Source organism: Perca fluviatilis, chromosome 6 (genome assembly GCF_010015445.1).
Source record: "Perca fluviatilis chromosome 6, GENO_Pfluv_1.0, whole genome shotgun sequence".
Classification (NCBI taxonomy): domain Eukaryota; kingdom Metazoa; phylum Chordata; class Actinopteri; order Perciformes; family Percidae; genus Perca; species Perca fluviatilis.
Genome location: NC_053117.1, coordinates 23,741,704 through 23,762,650, shown reverse-complemented (window position 1 = coordinate 23,762,650; position 20,947 = coordinate 23,741,704). Strand labels below are relative to the sequence as shown.

The 20,947-nt window shown below is 37.4% G+C and overlaps 2 protein-coding genes across 3 annotated transcripts in view; one reads left to right on the top strand and one right to left on the bottom strand.

Moving 5' to 3' along the window:
- ipo11 (importin 11) overlaps positions 1–8,326 on the bottom strand; it is a 152,132-nt gene extending 143,806 nt beyond the window's left edge. The window contains exons 1-3 of one of the 2 annotated variants that reach the window (XM_039803178.1): positions 8,200–8,326; positions 3,793–3,942; positions 1,544–1,644 (exon numbers count right to left, since the gene is read on the bottom strand). In XM_039803178.1, the coding sequence (XP_039659112.1) occupies positions 1,544–1,644; positions 3,793–3,930 (239 nt within the window). In that variant the 5' untranslated portion in view covers positions 3,931–3,942; positions 8,200–8,326. Of the gene's footprint in view, positions 1–1,543; positions 1,645–3,792; positions 3,943–8,199 lie in introns of those variants that run through there. The other variant, XM_039803179.1, reaches the window with a different exon arrangement.
- Positions 8,327–12,811: 4,485 nt separating this feature from the next.
- Positions 12,812–19,866, top strand: hsd17b3 (hydroxysteroid (17-beta) dehydrogenase 3). Its single transcript, XM_039802077.1, has 10 exons — positions 12,812–13,096; positions 17,106–17,152; positions 17,481–17,556; positions 17,701–17,808; positions 17,969–18,036; positions 18,337–18,387; positions 18,768–18,899; positions 18,990–19,055; positions 19,196–19,345; positions 19,572–19,866. Exons 1-10 carry the CDS (start codon positions 12,946–12,948, stop codon positions 19,704–19,706), a joined length of 984 nt encoding a protein of 327 aa, XP_039658011.1. The 5' UTR covers positions 12,812–12,945; the 3' UTR covers positions 19,707–19,866.
- The last annotated feature ends 1,081 nt before the right edge of the window (positions 19,867–20,947 follow it).

Below are 20,947 nucleotides of genomic sequence, written 5' to 3'. Positions count from 1 at the left end.
GAATTGACCTTTTTCACAGCAGTCCTTTTGACTTGTCAAAGCAGAAAAAGCACAGGGGGAACTAATAACATTAATGATGGCTCCATTACACTTAAAATGAGCCATTCCTCCATGCCAGAAGGCCAGCATGCACAATACTAGGACTGTGGAACTGAAAACCAACCACAACTGAATCTCACCATTTCTTTTACAACATTAGTTACACATGTGCTTTTTCAGCCTTGACATGTCAAAATGTCTGGCAAAAGGCATATTAAGTCCATACATTCTAGTACTCTTTGACTGGTTTCTCCTTACAACTTTATATTAAAAGCCAGACAAATCAAACAGCAGTATCGAAGGGATGGCTGGTTGGTTCTTGCTCATTGAGGGAGTGATACAAAAACCACAAATTATCCAGTGATGTTGCATTGATCATTAACTAATTTAATTGTTTAATTTCATATTAATGTTTAACATGTTTATATATGCACCAACCACCAAGGCAAATTCCTTGTAAGGGTTACTTAATTCGCAATAAATCATTTTCGGATTTTCTTCTGCAATATCTTGACACAACGTAGTATCTACATTTGGCCAGTTTCTTACAGAAATAAAAGTCAAAATCAAAATGGACCTAAGAATTCAACATGCATGTCTAAGGGATTTAACAATATTTCAGCATGTTAGATTAATTGTTTTCTTGTGGTTTAATTTTTTTCTAAACTCAAACTAATCTTAGTTGTGATACAATTTTACTGTTAATAAAATAAAAAATAATAATAAAAATACAATGTAATGTGGCCTAAGCTTTGAATAGAGACACTACGTAGTATCCAACTATTAGATTAATGCTATGGTACAAAAGGTAATCACATAAATGGTCCAAAGGTAATCACATAAATGGCCCAAGGACCAAAAGCCCTTGCACAGCACTCTAGCAAATGGAATTCGGTTTACTGTACTACTGACAAGAGTGGAAAAACGTTAGTAAGAGGAGAAAACTTTAAAGAGAATAGCAATAATCTGAAGTGGTCAAAGAGATAACTAAACACATCAAGCAAACTACTGTCCTGAGCATTTAAGAGCAAATGTTTAATTCAAATCTAACAAAAGCCAGCTAGTCAGGTTCCCAAAGACAGACCGTGGGATTTGAAATCCTCAAAGCCGATCTACCACCAGACAAAAGAGACACAAAGGAATAAACAGAGTATAAAATCAGAGCACAATGATATGAATAATCAGGATAGAAGGTAAAAACGAGAAAGAAGAATGCTGTGAAAAGTGGTGAAGAAGAACTGCAGACGTAAGCTATAACTGGTAAAAGAAAAGACAATGGGGAAAATGTAGGCAATGAGGAATAGGAACAAAACAGAAAAATGCAGCGACAAATCTGTGACAAAAAATATCTGAGAATGACAAAGCCTCAAAAACAGGCAGAGAGATTAAGACTGATAAATAGAGGCAGAGTAAGAGTGTGATGAGACCGTTGAAAAGAAAAGCCTAAGATGGAAAAGTGGGAGAGCAAGGCTGACAGCAATAGGGAACACAAGCAGGCACTTACTGAGGCGCTACTCTCCTCCAGTATCTGTCAATGCCATTTTTGAAGTACAGCACAGCCAGCCACCTGACGTTCACATCGAGCATGTGGTTATTGAAGATATTCTATGGGAGGGAAGAAAAAAAATGCTTAGCTGACATTGTTTTTGTTAACTTAAATGGGTAACACCAGGCAATTTTAAGGACATACTCAGTTTAATGAAGTGTGACAGCTCAGACTCTACGAGAGAAAACAACTCAAACAATACTGAAGAATAATGATGCAGACCTGCGATGCTATCAAGCCATACTTTAAGGAGCGGCTCCATTAAAATAGGGCACACTGACTTTGTGACCTAGCGTCTAAGTTGGAAACACGCTAATGTAATTTTTTATTATCTTATAAGTGCTTAAATTTCTGAGCTGTAAAATGTAGCCATAACCCTAGAAAATCTGGCTGAGTACTCTCACAGTCTTCTCAAGGTCATTCTCCTACTCACTGCAAAGGCAGGAGCTCCATAAAGAACAGCACAGTAATATCATCAATTTGAATATTGGCTCCCGTATTTCCAGGTTTAGAAGATGTAGGAACAAACATGAGTTAAATGAAAGTAGTAAGTTTTATTTTTGCTTTAACAGTGATATAAAACAGCTTCTGTTCTGTATCAAGGGGAATGGAAGGCCATTAGCATGGCTGCAAAGTCAAGTGCATCTTTACTTGAATATGCAAGTAGAAATCTGCCCATTGCCCTTAAACTTTTATTAGATGCATCAAGGCAACTGGAATTTAGCTGGCTTGGCTAACATTTGATTTATTGATGCTGTCCCTCGTGATGTACAGAGACATAACTCTCCTAAATTAAACGAGACAGGAGACATTGTGCACCTTTGGTTTAATTGATATGGACCATGGCAGCACAGGCAGATACACAAAATGAAGCATAAACTCAATTTTGTCAAGAACATTTTCTGAAATGTCAAACCATGTGTGTCTCCAATAACACAAAACTAGAAGTTAGACTTTGTTGATCATCTGGCAGGCACAAAAAGCCCTTATATTGCACATTTTAAATCAATACTGTGTACTGTGATTAGATGATTAGCTAGACAGGTCAGACAAATAAAATGCTACACAAGCCACATTAGTGTTGAGGATATTAAGATTCAGAAAATGTCACAATTCGATATTGATTTTTAGGCTCAAGATTCTATTCAAAAATCGATTTTCGATTCAAAAACGATTCTCAATTAAAAAAAAAACGATTCACAGTATGTAAATGTAGTTACTTTTCCCATGTGATTGCAGTAAACGTACAATAAAAAAAAATATTAATTGATTTTTGGAATTCTATGAATGGATTTTGAATCGGTAGAGCTTGAATCGCGATACGAATGTGAATTGATTTTTTGCACACCCCTAGTGGACAGGGTGCTGAAAATGTGCCTTGTAAGATATAATTTGACTTAAACGGGATGTTGTGTTGTTTATGTCTCCCTTTTCCACAATGTATTCAAGCAAAGGACAAAAGCAAGGACAAAAATATAGAAAACTATATATATTTTCCTGTGAATGGAATAAGGCTTTGTGCTTAGCTAGGCAGAACACATCCTGGGCCAGTCCCTCTATTGAATGAAAGTTAATTCCATCATCTCATTTACACCCGACTAAGACAGTAAACAAACATATTTCCTAAAATGTCTGAGTGTTCCTTTAAGGATCAACATAGGATTTGTGATGAATATAAACCAAAAGTTAGGTGCTGTCAGGACAGAGGATGACCGCACACTAAGCGGTTAAATTATTCTATTACACCACTATTCATATTTTGGCCATGCTTGATCTTAGACAAGTTTGGTTAAAACATGCTAAAATTTTTATATTCCATTAACACAAATCAATTCCTAGCTGACTGCCCTACACTGCCCTTTTTCTACCTGTTTCCCTACCTCTTACCATCTTGTGGTTTGTTGCTGCGATTAGTTGTTGTGCAAAAATGCCAAAATGAAATGTCACACATAACCTCTCAATCTGCTTTTGTTATGCAGATGGAAAATTATTTAATCCTTCATATAACCTTCCTTCAAATAACTGATCACAAAGAAACACTCTCCTATCGTTTGAATTAAGTTACTTAAACATTTTGAACTTACTTAAAATGTCCGTCAGAAATGCACACAAACCTAACATTTTCTGTAAGATACACCACATTCATTAGAGTTTTAATAGTTTTCACTCCAGCAACTGTATCCTTATTATTTGTCACCACCCCTCACCAGAAGGACAGAGTAGAAACCTGGCTGCGTCTCCCACTGTCGGAGCTGCTCCTCGGCAGGTTTCAGCACAGCTGTGTCCTGACTGGTAGCTTGGGTTAAGGCCTGCAGCACCACTGAACTGGCACCGTCCATATCCATAGCTGGATATATCTGCAGGGGAATACGAGAAGGGAGGGGGAGGAGGAAGGAACCGACAAAAGAAGAGTTTCATTGCTTTTGTTGTAAAAAGTTCTGGCTGAGTTGAGGAAAAAAAAAAAAAAACATTTTAAAATAGTTTCACCAAACGGAAAAACAGCAAAATAAAACATCAACTGGAAGCTGAAGCAGTCAAATTACATCTACAAAAATGTCAGAACAAGGAAACTTCCTTTTTGCTTTGTCTGGCTTTATCCCTTTCTCACCCATTTTATTATAGATCAAGTAGCGCTGAAAACACTGTCAAACATACTGAGAAAGAAACAAATCCTTCTGAATAAAGAAAAGCACACCTGATAGACACACTGGCAGTCATCTTCACCATGCAAAGAGCTGCTCTATGTCCCAGATAGTATTCAAACACCCCAGCTTCACAGGTCCAACAGGGTTTTTCAGTTTCAAAAGTACCCGAGTCAGTTGCCTCTGTGCCTCAAAATAGGGATTCTCAGATAGAGTAATAAACCCAACCAGACCTACTTCATGATCATGAATCATTCCTTATGGAGGTCATATCTCAACATCTCCAGAAGAGTTTGTCAATAATAGTTTATCAGATGAGGAAAAAAAAAAAAATAACATGGTTGTTTACTTTTTGCCAAAACACAGCCAACTTCTCTTCTTCCTCAAGGTTGAGTGCATTCCCAATAGTTGTAAAAGATTAAAAACTTTGAAAACTACAAAAGAAGAAATGCATTATCTTAGTCTGTCAACTAATCATGTCAAGATATTGCAGTCAAAAACTATAAAGAAGCAGATCATTCCAAATACAAACTATGTAAAATAAACTTCTTTACACAAAACATCCAAATTATGTTAGTAAGCAATTCATTCTAACTGACTGTGAGGGGAAATATTTGAGACCCGCAGAGGTAATGTGGGCAAAGTAAGCTTTCATAAGTAAGTTGCAATAAGAGTGGGGAGAAATACTGAGCAAGGCTGCCATCTACAGCCCAGAAACAAATATCCGGCATCCTGATCCATTGCGTGCTTCTGTAATTGCATTTTTAATTAATGCCCTCTCTACACAAGAATACAGTAGCAGACAGTGCTCTGTCTAAACCTGTTGTCACATTACAAGAGACAGATTATTTTAATAAACAATCCCTGAACTCTAAATTCAGTAACAAATCTATTAGGAAGGTTCTATCGATTAGGTTTTATTCTGTTATATGGTGTGACTGTAGCAGAAGTAGTACCAGTCTACTCTTAATGAAGGGCAGTGATGTCTCTGGTGGCCATCACAAAACACAGGGATCATTTTCCACATGAAACAAAATTGGCGAAAAATATCCACCTGCCAACCATAATGCAACAGTGATTGCATTTAATGCACACTTGTATTTTGGTAGAATAGGGTATCCCAGTTATTTTTTGTGAATGTAAATATCATATCCTGGTTTCAGAAACGTGTATAAGCATTTATCTCACTTTTGAAAAACCCAAATTTGCTTGCTGGACTACCTAGATAGGAGCCGAGTTATACCTACTCCAGGTTTCTAAACAGTCTCTGCCATGTGTGTAGCTGTATCATCAACTCAAGTCGCAATTATAATCTACATTCTGAAATGAATTTGGAAGTATAACATTGTCATTTTAGAAGATATTGTTGCCTTCATCATCCATTACTGGATGTAGAAGTTAAATCCAGCAATTACTGCAGCAGAGTCCATACAGCCTGAAATCAAACTGTGATCACCCTCAACTGCTGGGGAAACTCAGCTGGTAGAGAAATGGCAGAGAGAAGCTGGATACAGAGCAGTCAAAAGACTGATGCTGACGCAATGGCGTTACAGTTCAAAAAACTATGCTCCATCTAAACGCCATACTCTAAATATGATCAACACCAGGATAAGACTTAAACTTAAACCCAGATACTTGTGCGCATGTTAACGGACTTTCAACCATGCCTTGAAACATTTTCATTGCGATTTTGGCATCACGATGCATGTTAATATTTATGATATCATCCCTACTTGGCTAAAAAAAATTTACTAATTTAATTAGTTAAATAAAAAGAGAGAAAAGTCCAAACTGAAGCACAGTACAAATGATGGTTGACTTTAAGTCCTGTAAAAATCACATTGACAAGTATTACAGAGTTTCTACCTTGTAGTAGAATCCCTGCAGTATAAGCAATTATTAATTTTGGGAAAACTAAGATTTAATGGTTATTATTGCCATAAAGCTTTGGGTGGAATTTAGACATCCCCAGCATATGCAAAATTTGACCCCAGTAACTGACAAAAACAGATTCTGCAGAGACCCCCATTCTCAACTGAGTGCTTTTCTTATGCACACATGCTTCATGGCATAAGCAGTAAGCGTAGGCTTTGGGCATGTTGTAATGTAATAAATGAGTTATCTTTAAGTGTTAAAAAATCTGTATTCACATGTTGTGAGCAGTGTAGCATTTTAAGACACGTTCAAGATTAACAAATGTGTCAACAATGTCTGTGTTACACATTAAGCTTATACTGTACATGTTTATACGCAGGGCCTGGTCTTATTTAAAGACTCTCATATGACTTGGGTGGACATTCTCAGTGATGACACTATCACTGCAAAACTCCCAAGATGATCATTTAGGTTGCTCAGGTTAGGTCCTTTACTCACAGTAGGAGAAACCTTTGAAAATGACAGGCAATCAGTGTGAGGTAAGGTGCCTCCAGTGCAACTGTAACAGTTGTCTCCTCATAATTCCTACACATGATGGTACTGTCAGTTTTACAAATGTGTCAAACCATCTTTAACTGACAAAGGAGGATACCAAAGTTGTACAACATCCATATGCAGCTGGAATGTGGTCAGATGTTGTTGTTGGTGCTGATCCTCTAGCAGTCCACTAGATCTGTAACAGCATAGGCCTCTCTCAATGCAGATCTTTTGACTTGTCATAGAGGAGAAGCGCAGGTGTTACTAATAACATTAACAATGGCTCCATTGTCCATTTTGTGTCTTAGTAAGCCATGGCAGTGGGACAGTGAGCCAGCATGCACAATACCAAGACGCTGAAAACAAAGCAGCTAGATGGAATTGAGCCATTATTATGTCATTATTTACACCAATGCTTTTCCTATAACAATATATTCTGTGAAAAGGGCTCATTGTCAGATTTTCTATCGAGTGTTTTCTCATTTAAAAGCACATGTCGCAGTTACATACTGGGTTTTGACCAGGTCAGAAATGAATGCATGCACCCACTCTCACCACATACGCTAGGAATTTACTAAATAAACCTTGCTTGACTGCCTGCTATTGACAGTTTGTAATTTTGTAAATGAGTAAGCATGCAACATGTGTAACAGGTAAGTTAGCATGCTAACATACAATGTGAGACAGCTAACACTAACAGTTATATTGTAATAGGGCCAGGCAGAGGACAACTTGGCTTTAGTCAAATCAAACTAGCCGCATCGGAGATAACGTTTTAATTGTCACTGTTAAAGTTAATGCCATCTGAATTCTGCGTGATTAGCTAGCTAGCTGATAAAGTTTTGCTGCCGCTAGCTTACTTGTTCACTCAGCCAGCATTTGACAACTAACGTTTAAGCTAGCCAGTGTTAGCAACAGGGGCTTGCATATGCAAAACACCAGACATTTAGCTGGCTAACGTTGGATAGGACCCCAACACACAGTGTTGACTAGAGAGGTCCGTTCACTCGAGTGTAGCTACAATACAACAACACTGAACTAACGTTACAGCTATATGCCCCGACGGGCATATATGCATAAAACCGTTATGATAAATGTCAACATCATCACATTCACATCTGCTATAAAGCGTGTCTACGAAGTGGGTTAGTTGGTTTTCGAAGCGCAGAGAGAACCAAAACAAGCTGAGTGGTAGGGGGTCAGAAGAGAGCAACAACTCTAACGTTAACTAGCTACCTTTACATTAAAACTATTTTTATTCAAATTTGACCTCATTAGCTAGCTCTGAAATTATCGCAATATAGCCTATGTTGCTTTAGTGTCCCTCTTCGCGTGTCATTTACAATGAAAATAAGATAACCGCACATTTACTAATGAAAGTGGCTAACGTTTCACTTCCAAATCGTGCATAACGTTACCCCAAACACCAACGCTAACTTTGGGCTAGCAAGCAAGCTAAACTTAGTCAATGCGAAATCAAGGGCCGACAGTGTATGTTAAATTAAATAACCTCTTTCCTCAAGCAAATGTCTTAAAATAGAAACATAAAACCGGACTCACCTAAAAGAACGACGGTTAAAAAACAAAATCTGTGCTGTAGCAGCGGCTGTAATGTAATGGGAGATGGGAAACACACACGTTTGTAGGAATGGCGCGAGCAACACAGCAGGCGCGCGCTGATGACGTCTGAGGTTTAGCAGCTAGCAGGCGTCTTTCGCATACACTGTGTATGGTCTTTCGTCATGAATGAATGCAGCCAGCTGCTGTTGTGTTGTAAGCTTCTTATTATACATCCATGGTTGTATGCTAAAGATATACAGGTATCATCATTAGTCCTTCTCATCATCATTGTTGTATTTTGTAAAGTACCCATAGCATGTGGGATTTATACAAATAATAAAATTCTGTATTAAGCACTACTTTATACATATATAAAATATAATTGGTTTTTACATTTAGCCTTCCGCTTGCCTAATCAGACTTATTCATGCATTTTGTATTCATAAATGTGAACTCACTCTTCGGTTGTGTCATGAAGTCGAACATGACAGCTGATTTAACTTTCAGCAACTCTAAAGCTGGACACGGGTGATTCTCTGAGACAGGTGCCTTTTGGATCAGACCTTTTCTGAAAAAAATACCGTAATTATATTTCTGATCATTTCATAGTGGATTAGTTAAACATACATTACATTACAACAATACATTTTCCCACCTTATGCATGAAATCCCAATCATCATTAGGTATTTTTTTCTAAGTGAAAGTTGTTTTGAGTTCCACCCCGTCAGACAACTTGGACCTCATGTGTAAATATGATTTGAAAAGATATTCAAGAAAAATCTTGTAGAACCTTAATAATCAGATGTCCCTTGGTTAAAATCCTATTCCATGTAGATTTTTTATTTTCAAATACTCACTCATTTGACTGCCAAATCAGATCATCAGCCTTCATATTTTATCATAAAATATGCATTAACATTAGGATTTGATTAGGCTTTCATAGTTTTTCCGATTGTCCTGTAAATTCCACACACAATTCAACAAACATTAAAAGGTGCAATATGTAATATATTTACTGTATTAACTCAAAAATGACCACAATATGTCATCAGATATTAAGGTTCACAGGCTAAGCTGAAATACTATGTTTTCTGACAACAATGCTAAAGCCAGTATTTTCTCCTTTGAAATTTCCGTTCTGTCACGGAATGTCTGTTTGTGTTTTGGCCCGTGTTGTTATCAACTGCCCATTCTGACAGCCAGGCCCAAAAGGATGCAGAGTTGGTTAATTTCCTCCTAAACAGGTGAGCATTAGCTTCAGGCTAATTTATCACCGCTACCAGGGACATGCATTTTCAATAATTTCAACATTTGTGTACTCACAATGAATTTAGTAACGTAACGTTACTCAAGTTAGTTTCTCACAAAACAATTGAGACACAGCCAGTGAAGTAATTCCGACTGGTCACGACATAACTGCTAACATTACCAGAGGACCAGGCAAGCAGGCCACGGCTGTTTATAACATGTAGCCTGTTCAGCAGCAGTAGCCGACAAACGGTGAGTAATTTTAAGACTAGAAAGGGTGGCTGTAAATCGGTAGAGAGGACCATGAGTTTGCGCTTTTTTTAGCGGTTGTTTCCATAATTTTAGTCCGAGATAGTGTGTTTGCTAGTTCGGTAGAGAGGTGGGGAGGTAGTGGTGTTTTTAGGAGTTGTTGCCGTAATTTTAAGCCGAGAAAGTGTGGCTGTCAGTCAGGTAGAGAGGAAGGCGAGGTGATGATGTTTTAGCGGTTGTTGCCGTAATTTTAAGACGAGATAGGGTGGTTGTCAGTTGGGTACAGAGCTCCGTGTGAGCACAGGCTTTTTTTACTGTCAACATAGCCAGCATCTAACGTTAGCTACTCCGCTGTGTTGTGGAGTAGTCTGGTTATGCAAGACTAGCATCTAGCAACACTGATGCTGTGTTCTCAACCTGGCAACCCCCGTGAACTTCAAGTCTGGGGAAGATTGAGTGGGGGAGACGTCTCTGTCCAGTATTTTGAATTTCGACTGCAGTAACTTTTTTAAACACTAGCTGTCAGTATTACATATTGAACCTTTAACCTCATATTTCTTCTTATCATCAAAATATCAATAAAAAACTATCAAATAACAGGGTTGAACTGAGCATGACGGGGTTGAAAATGACCATAGGGCTGAAGGGACGATCAACATTTTGAATATGGTGTGGATTCCTTTACCTGTGAAATTAATGATATAACATTCAATAAAATGGGAATTTAATTTTGTTAAAGTTAACAGTGGGCAACAATCAGAATTTTCAACTGTCATATATATAAAGTAGTATTTAAGTATTTAACGTTGTACATGAAATCAAAATCATCAAGCATAAATTCATCACAAAGATCAATGGAATGGATAAATCCCATATACAATGTATAGCATAGGCTATGGAAAACTACCTTGCTGGAATCTCATTTAGATTAAAACTTGCATGCAAAACATAACTTTGAACTCTAAAAACGTGACTATAAGATGTTTATTCATACATCCTTTATTCAGAAATACTGGCCCACACTTTTTTCTGAATTTCCATATGTCGTGATGTCACAGGCTTATGGGGGCGGGATGAGCTCAAGTACGTCATCAAGTAGATAGCACATCCTCACGAGCAGGCCAAAAGAACCTGTTTGGGCCAACCCAGTGCATGCATTTAACTTGATCATGTGTATCATCAATGGCAAGGATTATTCCTGGAAACAAATCTTGGTGGTGTGTGTTCAAATCTGAACACACACCACCAAGATTTATGTTCAAATCTGAACATACACCACTGCCCTAGCATCTCACCTCCTCTTCCCAGTGGATTTGCATCTGATTCTGTGACACAGCAGCTGGCACCTACTTAACAAAGCTAAAATACTTGTGCACACTCACAGTGTAACTGCTTCTGGGTTGACCATATACAGCTGACATCAACATATTTAAAGATATTGTAAAATATGCAGTGTTGGGGAAACTACTTTGAAAGCATAGCTTTGAAAGCTACCACATAGATACATTACTTCACACTGAAAGAAGTTGAACTACAGCAAAGCTACCCTAGGGAGAAATCTAGAAAAAGTGTCTCAAACTACTTTTGTAAAAAAAAAAATAAAACCTGTCAAATGCTAGCAAAAAATGCCTCTTAATTGAGTTTACTGCAAAAAGTTGTCACTTGTCATAGGTTGTACATGAAATACACCACTGTGCTGGTTAAGTGCAAGGGAGCTTTGGTTTTTTTATAGACAATGTACATCAGTCAGACACCTGCCTTCCAGAAACTACAGTGCAGGTAGGGTTATTGCACTCAGCAGGATTACTCAGTTAGCCAGGTAACTTTTAAAACAGCATGCAGCAACTTCTCTGAACATTTGTTAATAAATAGCAATAATCATTAATGTGAATAATTGACACTTACCATATACAAGATTAGTTTTACAAATTCAGATTCAAAACATTAAAAACTATAGCCAAATATTTTTCACAGGTGAACTGACATTCTAGTTTCCTGGAATACCCTTGAGACCTAACCCTGCCCTAAACAGAAGTGGCTGCCTGACAAATGCATTGGGCATGCCTTCAAAGTGGTCAGGATGAAAGAAAAGGGTGCAGGGCTGGTCAAAGGGGGTTCAATTACAAATTATATATTTTTTAATGATAAAATTAAAATAAATTCCTTTCCTTTTATGGCCCAATTGTTTGTAGTTTCATTAGTTAACTACACAAGCATGTAAAACGTATTTTCACTAAACAAATCACTATGCAAATATGACTATAGCTGAACTACCAGCAAGCTACTGCAAAATGTAGTTCAACTACTAGTTTGATTACATGTAGTTTACTACTCCCCAACCCTGGAAATATGTGATACCGGTGGCTTCTTTGTAATACCGTTATTCTCAACTATTTTATGTGCAATTTAAAGGTTCTTAGTTTACAATTATATAAAACACAGAAAAGCAGAAAATCCTCACAATTAAGAAGCTGGAATCAATGGAGGTTGCCATTTTTGTTAGAATATATACCACTCAAACAAATAATCCGTTATCAAAATATAATCATATTATATTCAAATAGTTGCAACTGAATAATCAATTTAAAAGCAGGAGACCAACTTTAAAGATATGACAAATTATAGTCATGAACTGCTTTTATGTGAATAAAAGAAACCAGCTGTGCAGGCTGGTGACATTGTCAGGGGGAATTTCACAACATGATTTACCATTAAAAACATTGCAGTTGGTTAAACACTAATCATGTTTCTTTTGGATTCCATTGAAATTTACAGCGTGGGACTTACACTACCCATATCTTTGGAAGCTGCTTCTCAAATGGCATAGCATATAAGGAGAAAATATGTGGTCCTCTGATAAAGACACTGAAGTGCTTATGGTGAAGTGAAAACCTTTGTGTGCTTCTAATTAAAATAGTAAAATAGTTCAAAATCCGAAATTTGCCTCCAGAGATTAAAATATGTTTTATTGACATCCTGCAAGTCCCCATACAACATTTATTCAGTTTTGAGGGAAATGTACATGTACTATTTCTGTCGGTGTTTACAAGCAAGTCAGAGGTAGTGTGAGAGTCTGTGAGGGGGGGGGGGTTTCTTGAAATGGGAGTGCCCTGTGGCCGGGTTATTCTCTTCTCTTTCTGTCGTGCTTTATTTTTAGTGAATCACTGAACTAAAAACTTTCTCTCAGAGCAGGCAAACCCAAACACAGAGACGCTTAAAGCCTCAGTTTGTTGTTGTGCCCGACAAGCATGGATTTAAAGGAATTGTTTTTAATCGCTCTTGGCACTGCAGTTATTTTCTTCTATGTAGTGAAACTGCTGCTTTTCAGCAGGATGCTTTTTCCAAAAATGTGGTTTCCACTGTCGAAATCTTTTTTCACCTCAATGGGAGAGTGGGCAGGTGAGTTTTGTGTGCATGCATGCATGACGGTGTGTGTGTGTTTGTGTGTGTGTGTGTGTGTGTGTGTGTGTGTGTGTGTGTGTGTGTGTGTGTGTGTGTGTGTGTGTGTGTGTGTGTGTGTGTGGGGGGGGGGGCGTGTATGTGGTAATGCGCAATTATTATGATGGTATGAGCACAAGTACAGTGTCAGAATGTGCCTGTGCATGCAAAAATAAATTTGGCTGTAATAGAGTTTTCAGTTCCAGACTTGTTTAGACTTTAACTGTTACACAATATTAGACTTGCATAATGGTTGAACCTAAAGAGGCAAGTTCTGACTTTCCGTTATAAAACATATTGCTGAATATGCTGAAATTAAACTTTTCTCCAATATAACAGAACATTTATTCCATGTTTATCTACAAAATGTTAACTGCCAATGTGGTAGTAGTTAAAAAATATGAATTGTCTGCCTTGGGAAACAAACTGTTGTCACTGGTGTCAAAAAGAAGAAAAAAAACAATCACAGTACTACACACAATAGTATAAACTGCCCTGCTTTCCTAGATCGTTTTACAATGAAGTGCTTTTAGGGTAAATTGACAGAAAGAGGATTAAGAAAGCGCTATTACTTTCTCCAGCTGGTGCAAAGAATCCAACTTGTAAGCATCCTATGAACTTGAGGACAGTGTCATGTATTTTAATTACAGTGAAATATTCCTGTGCACGTCCAAGAGAAACCTCATCAAATTACGAGATTTCCTTTGGGTTCTTCTGAAGAGGTTATTCAGTCTCCCACAGTGCTTAAAGAAGCCTAATAAAAAAGAGAATAATGGGCTGATCTTTTCTTTCTTTCTAAAGCCCACTTTCATTCCATTCCACCACAGGGGAAACAGTCATCAGAACAGTATGTTCTAGGCTGTATCAACCCAGTCCCTCTGCATTCATTTTTAATATTGGCTTATATTGACATATTTTCACTATAGAGAAAGGCTGTAAACCTTTCACAACAAACCTTGTTGACAGCCATGCCTGCATTTTTTTTATTTTGCCTATTTATGCATTTACTTTTGTCTTGTAATGGTAAATGAATTGGGCTTAAGTGTTTAACTTGAACTGCCATTTTTTATCTCCTGTAGAAACGGTTGCCACTGCTTGAGTGACATTATCTATACAGTCAGGAGCAGTGGCGGAGGTGCAGGTACGAAAAAAAAATGCAGGTTTTCAAGCATGTCTTATCACTTACAAATTGTAGGAAGTATATTTAATTTGCCATTTTTAAGGAACAACTTCACTTAATTATGTAAATACAACAAGTATATATAAAGTAAACATAATTTAAGACTAATAGTTATATTTGTTATACTTATATATTATAAAATATATATCTTATATGTTTCAATTGGTTAAGGGCACCCATTAGTGCAAAATATTTTCTCTTAAGGGCAGCCATTAATGCACTGCATCTTGTTTTCTTCACTGGAAGGGCACCTTAAAGGGCACTTTGTAATGTTTTATCTAAATATGGGGGCATGGGGGATCTGTTAATGGACCTCAATCATCTATAGATATAAATCAGCATACAATATGGTGATTAGTTTGTGTTAAAGATTTTGAGCTACTTAACATTGTCCAATTGATTGGCCAATAGATATATTTTAGTGGTTGTATCTTTATCTTTCTCTTTGAAGAAATGCCTGCACAGGCCATGCAGTTCACAGAACTCATTTGCATGAATGAAAATTCTGGAATAATTTCGGAGACTCTTTTAATTAATTTAATTATTACATAACTATTTGAGAATGTGCTTCCTGAAATGCAATACTTCCTGTGAAACTATGTCTGCAGGAGCATTTCACTACTAATCAGTGTTTTCTAATGTGTTTATGATAGGACCAGCTCTGGTTATTGTTAAACATGGCTAGCATGATGTTAGCTGAAAATGGCAGCTATTGAGGAGCTAAATCAGGGGTTACTATTGCTTGACACTGACAACACTAAATTACAAGAAGAATATTATTATTATGAGGTTATTGAGCTCTAATAACATGATTCCAATACCAATTAACAATAGAGGGGCAAAGTTCTACAGTAGTTGTCTTTGCTAAACTTTTTTAGCTATGTTCATCCCCATGCTTCATCTTACCTTCTTATATGGCCATTACCTACAGATAATTGAGCTCCTTCACATGTACCAGTATTTGGAGGAAATTGCCTCAGACCTGGAGATACTGACCATCATCGCAACTGCTTCACACTAAACTGCCCCAGTGCCTGCAGGAGGTCAGAGTTTGATTAAGCGAGCAGAACCATATCATCAGCAGAAAGCAGAGATGCAATGCAGTTTGAGAAGTTACTAGACAGTCTCAGATCATTCATTTGGCTAATTCCCATGATGACAATAGCTCAAAACAAGGCATCCCATCCAGAGTCCTGGCTTAATTTATTATGAACTCCCAGTCCTGGAAAACCAGGCTTTAAATAATGATGCCCATTACCTAATGTCTAACAATGAGTGAGGAAAATAGCCTGTGATTTCTGGGTCAGGAGGAGATGGGAGCGTAGCAAGCACACATAAACAAACAGTTCTTGTTTGTTCTCAGCAAATTCTTTGTCAGGGGAACTGGGGAACTGGGGAACATGCTGTATTTGTGCAGTCTCTTAAAACAGGATGGGTTGGGTGCACTGCAAATACAAATACAATCCTGGGATTTGTCTGACAGAAGAGGAAGAGAGATGGTGTAGTCAAGGCTTATTAAAGTTGCTGGGTAACGGTTCTGAGCAGGAGTGTTTCTAAGATTGAAAGAAATTGGAGGCTTAGCCCGGACCTCTGTAGGGGGGTCCAGGGGGATCGTCCCCTGGGAAAAGTTATTTTTTGATGCTTTTTTAATGCACTTTGACACCTTATTTACATTTAAAGTACATGCCTTAATCATTGAAAAATGTATATGTTTACCTAAAAAATGGTAAAAGTAAATGTTGTTTACTACTCCAGATTATTAAATGAATTGTGATGTTAAAAATATTAGTAGTTGTTATTATTAGTATTGAGTAGAAACACTTCTATGGGTTAACATTTATTGACTAAACAGTCAAATGTATTAATGTTATGTTAACAGTGGTGGAATGTAGTACGTTTACTAGTACTGTACTTAACTACAATTTTGAGGTGTTTTTACTTCAGTATTTCAATATCATCTTAGGCTACTTTATACTTCTACTTCACTACATCTAAGAGTCAGAGGTTAACCATTTTTGTTAGTTTTGGAGCCACACCATATAACGCCAGCAACAATCCTGATGAAGAGAAATGCACTTTTTCTCATATTATAAATCAAAATCTTTTAGAAAAATCCCAAAAGATTGAGTAGTTTTTTCTACCTGGACCTATACACTCTGTCATTTCTCCTCTACTCTTCCTGCTGTAAATCTGTGTCACTCACCTGCATTTATTTTGACAGGCTGTTGAGTTACTAAGACTATCGCACATTCACACACACATAACGTTTTTTGTCGAGCTTCACAGGTGCACTCTCTCTTCCTCTCTCTCACACTCACATAAAATGTGTGCATATTGCCTATATATAACCTATATATATATATTAACACTCACATAAAATGTGTGCATATCGCCTATATATAGCATATATATATATATATATATATATATATATATATATATATATATATATATACATTAATTGATCAGTGGCTATTCATAAAACATTTGGGGCTGTAGCCTCGGATGCCCAGGCCCAACGACACCACTAGTTCTGAGCTATGTGGTATGACACATGTGCAATGTAACTGGAGCATACGCCAGCCAATGAGCTATTGAGACTTTTGGCAAGTGCACACCAGATTTTACTGCACGTGTTGTACTCAATGATATGACATGTGACATCTCTATTTACCGTCCTTGGGTGTAGTGCATCTCTGATTCACAGTGCCCCTGGTGTTAAGAATGTAAACTGCAGAATAATATAATAACTGATTAATTTATAACACTATCCCTGCGTCCCTGTTTCAGTGGTGACTGGTTCTTCAGAGGGAATAGGAAGAGCATATGCATTTGCTGTAAGTGTTTTTTTTATAGCACTGCTTGTGTCTGCATGTGTACATTTCTGTACTTGAAATTGAAGTATAGGACACTAAAAATAAATACAATTTCGAAGATAAAACACCTGGTACACATTATAACTTGTATGTGTAGTAAGTTTATTTTTTGTGTGCATATTTTAATTTTCATACTTGGGCAACAAAGACTGTATCGGTTTCTTCCCTGCCCAGAATATCATGCAGGTTAAAATATGTAGTTTTTTTAATTTGATGCACATGTGCTAATTTTTGTTGGCATTTTTTTTATTTCTTCTCCCATCCACCACTGTACTACTGCATCCCTCAGCTGGCTAAGCAAGGAATGAACGTGGTAATCATGAGCAGAACCAAAGTAAAACTGGACCAGGTGGCTAAGGAAATAGGTAAAACTTGCTTTCTGTATTTACCTTTTTTTATTGTGTCTGCTTTTAAAACTTGAATTACATCCACAAAGATGCTGTTTGTCATCCGTCCTAAAATAAATAATCGTCAGTATATTGCTTATCCCACATTTTAATTTTTCTTAGGTGATACTACAGGGCAGAGGGTCAAAGTGATAGTAACAGATTTCATGAAGGACAATGTCTTCAGTGAAATTGAGGATCAGCTTAAGGACCTCAACATTGGGGTTTTAGGTTGGATCTTTTTTTTTCATGTAAATTCCATGTAAATATTGAAACATTAATTGCTGCCACACACCAAACACAAGGAAAGGGCCTTATTTATGATAGTAATATCTGCTGATTTCCTTCCTCCCTTTGAAAACGGATATTCTATTTTCTTCTTCTACCCCAGTCAATAATGTAGGCACGCTGCCAAGCTTCATCCCCTGCAAATTCCTTGAGTCTGCAGAGCTGGACCAGGTTGGTGGTGCCTTAACAGTTTTAGGTTGACTTGTAAACAGTGTTACTTATCAAAATGCATTGTATCATTGAGCTCTAACAAAAAGCATTTTTTCTTAATCATAAAACGTATTTTCCATATGCCCTACTTCCTTTTGCATTACTCATAAATTACTTTTGAGTGGTAATATGTTCCAGTCAAACAAGTGTTAATTATCATCAAACTTTTCCCTAAAAAGTTATTTTTTTAATCTTAACACTCCTTAACATTTCTTTCTCTGTAATTATCAAATACACACACATCTTTATTTATGCTTTCAGGCTATTACAAATGTGATAAACTGCAATGTGAAAACTATGGCCAAGGTAAGAGTGTGTATTTGCTGTTTTTTTGTGTGTGTTTTTTTGAACAAATGAACTGCAGGTCACAATTTCACCAGTTATTTCACACCATTAAGTCTTAGTGACAGGTGTAGTATCAAAAACTCTTGACTGGGAACAAAAAATAGAATCCCCAAACTGTCCATCATTTAATTTATCAACGCTTTGGTCCTTAGACCTTTTTCAAGTCAACAATATCAAATAGACAATAATTAACATAGTTCATGTCTGAACTTTCCCTGATGAAGGTCGAAACATTGTTAATAAAGTGAGTGATGGATTCTTAGTTTTCTTCCCAAACAAATTAACTCAAATGTCAAACCTTACATTTGTCTCATATCTGATCTTGTATTCCCTCCTTTTTTCGGAAGTTTTTATTTTTTGGCAAAAAAAAAAAAAATTTTTTTTTCTACCTCTACAGGGGAAAAGGGGTGATTGTGAATATTTCGTCTGGAGTTGCTTCTATTCCATTCCCCCTGTACACCCTGTATGCTGCATCTAAAGTAAATACAGCATCACCTGCAATACCAGTACACCTCTAGTTTTCCTAAATCATTGTATGATCACTCATGCTCTAAATCGTGTTCCCATAGGTGTTTGTGGAAAGGTTTTCTCAAGGTCTACAAGCTGAATACAAAGATAAAGGGATTATTATACAGGTACTTTAATTCTTATTGAGACTCCACCTCAAGGTATTTAAATCAAAGGAAGAGAGAATGAGTTGTTAGTAACTTTAAAGTGTTTTTTCTTCATCAAATCTTAATCTAATCTAAATTGTGTTACTGTCCTGTTTTCTCAGACAGTGGCTCCATTTGGGGTCTCCACTCGATTGGCAGGTTACCAATCAACCAACATAGTGACGCTGTCACCAGAGGACTTCGTAAAAAGCTCTCTGCAGTACGTCCGAGCTGGAGACAAAACACACGGCAGTGTCTGTCACATAGTTCTGGTAAGACTTACGGGCACAACCGTCTGATAATGCCAAATAATGCCAAGTAACATGACAAGAAACTGATTTGTCTCTTGTGTGTGTGTGTGTGTGTGTGTGTGTGTGTGTGTGTGTGTGTGTGTGTGTGTGTGTGTGTGTGTGTGTGTGTGTGTGTGTGTGTGTGTGTGTGTGTGTGTGTGTGTGTGTGTGTGCGTGCGTGCGTGCGTGCGTGCGTGCGTGTATACAGGGCTGGTTACTGCAGTCTATTCCTCTCAAGTTTCTCTATTCTGAGTTGATGCTACACAGCCTACAAGACTATGTCAAGAAAAAAACAGCACAGAAGGCACCAAGTTCAACTTTTGAAAGTGGAAAAAATAAATAACCAGGAACAGCAATGAAAAGATATTTGGCTTGAATATTTCACACCGTAAATCAAATTAGAATTATGCAACTAGTGTTGATAAACCTATGTCTTCTGTTTTTCATTTAAACATAGTGGTGACTGTTGTAAGTCATTAAAGTAAATATTATTATTATTATTAGTTACTGTACTGTAGTACTTTTTGTTTTATTATTTTGTTCCATTGTGGGCAAGCCATCCTCAGGAAAGCACCAATGAAGGTGCTTTTAAGTCTTATGTTTGGAAGGAATTTATGTAGGCCTATCTCTGCCTTATTCCAAATACACATCTATATATAGGGAAGGCAACCCAATTATACCTATCAATTAAGCCAGACAAAACCAGTCAGTTAACTAAACTCCAAGCATGCATCAAAGATATAAAAACATGGATGACCTACAATTTTCTGATGTTAAACTCAGACAAAACTGATTGTGCTGGGCACTAAACACCTCCGAAACTCATTATCCAAAGATATAGTTACTCTGGATGGTATTGCCCTGACCTCCAGCACCACTGTCAGAAATCTAGGAGTTATATTTGATCAGGATATATCCTTTAATGCTCACTTAAAACAAACCTCAAGAACAGCCTTTTTTCACCTTCCTAACATTGCCAAAATTAGGAACATCCTATCTCAAAACGATGCTGAAAAACCAGTCCATGCATTCGTTACTTCCAGGCTGGACTATTGTAATTACTTACTATCAGGATGCTCAAATAAAACCCTTAAGCCTCTCCAGCTGATCCAGAATGCTGCAGCGCGTGTTCTGACAAGAACAAAGAAAAGAGATCATATTTCTCCTGTATTAGCTTCTCTGCATTGGCTTCCTGTAAAATCCAGGATTGAATTTTAAAATCCTTCTCCTGACCTACAAAGCTCTTAGTACCTTATTGTCCCACTACAGCACTGCGCTCCCAGAATGCAGAGTTACTTGTGGTTCCTAAAGTCTCTAAAAGTAGAATGGGAGCCAGAGCCTTTAGCGATCAGGCTCCTCTCCTGTGGAACCAGCTCCCAGTCTGGGTCCGGGCAGCAGACACCTTCACCACATTTAAGAGTAAACTTAAAACTCTCCTCTTCAATAAAGCTTATAGTTAGGGAGTAAGGAGTTGCAGCATTCGCCTAGACCAGCGGGGGAGGGTGTATAGCTTCAGACGCAGCACCCCTTCTCTTCTCTGCTTCTCTTCATAGTCGTTAGACTCATCTACCATATAATCAATGA

Excerpts from the sequence above, each read along its gene's own strand:
- hsd17b3 (XM_039802077.1), top strand. The coding sequence starts at position 12,946 with ATGGATTTAAAGGAATTGTTTTTAATCGCTCTTGGCACTGCAGTTATT. Across the intron at positions 13,097-17,105 it reads CTCAATGGGAGAGTGGGCAG|TGGTGACTGGTTCTTCAGAG; the intron begins GTGAGTTTTGTG and ends TCCCTGTTTCAG. Across the intron at positions 18,037-18,336 it reads AGTCTGCAGAGCTGGACCAG|GCTATTACAAATGTGATAAA; the intron begins GTTGGTGGTGCC and ends TTATGCTTTCAG.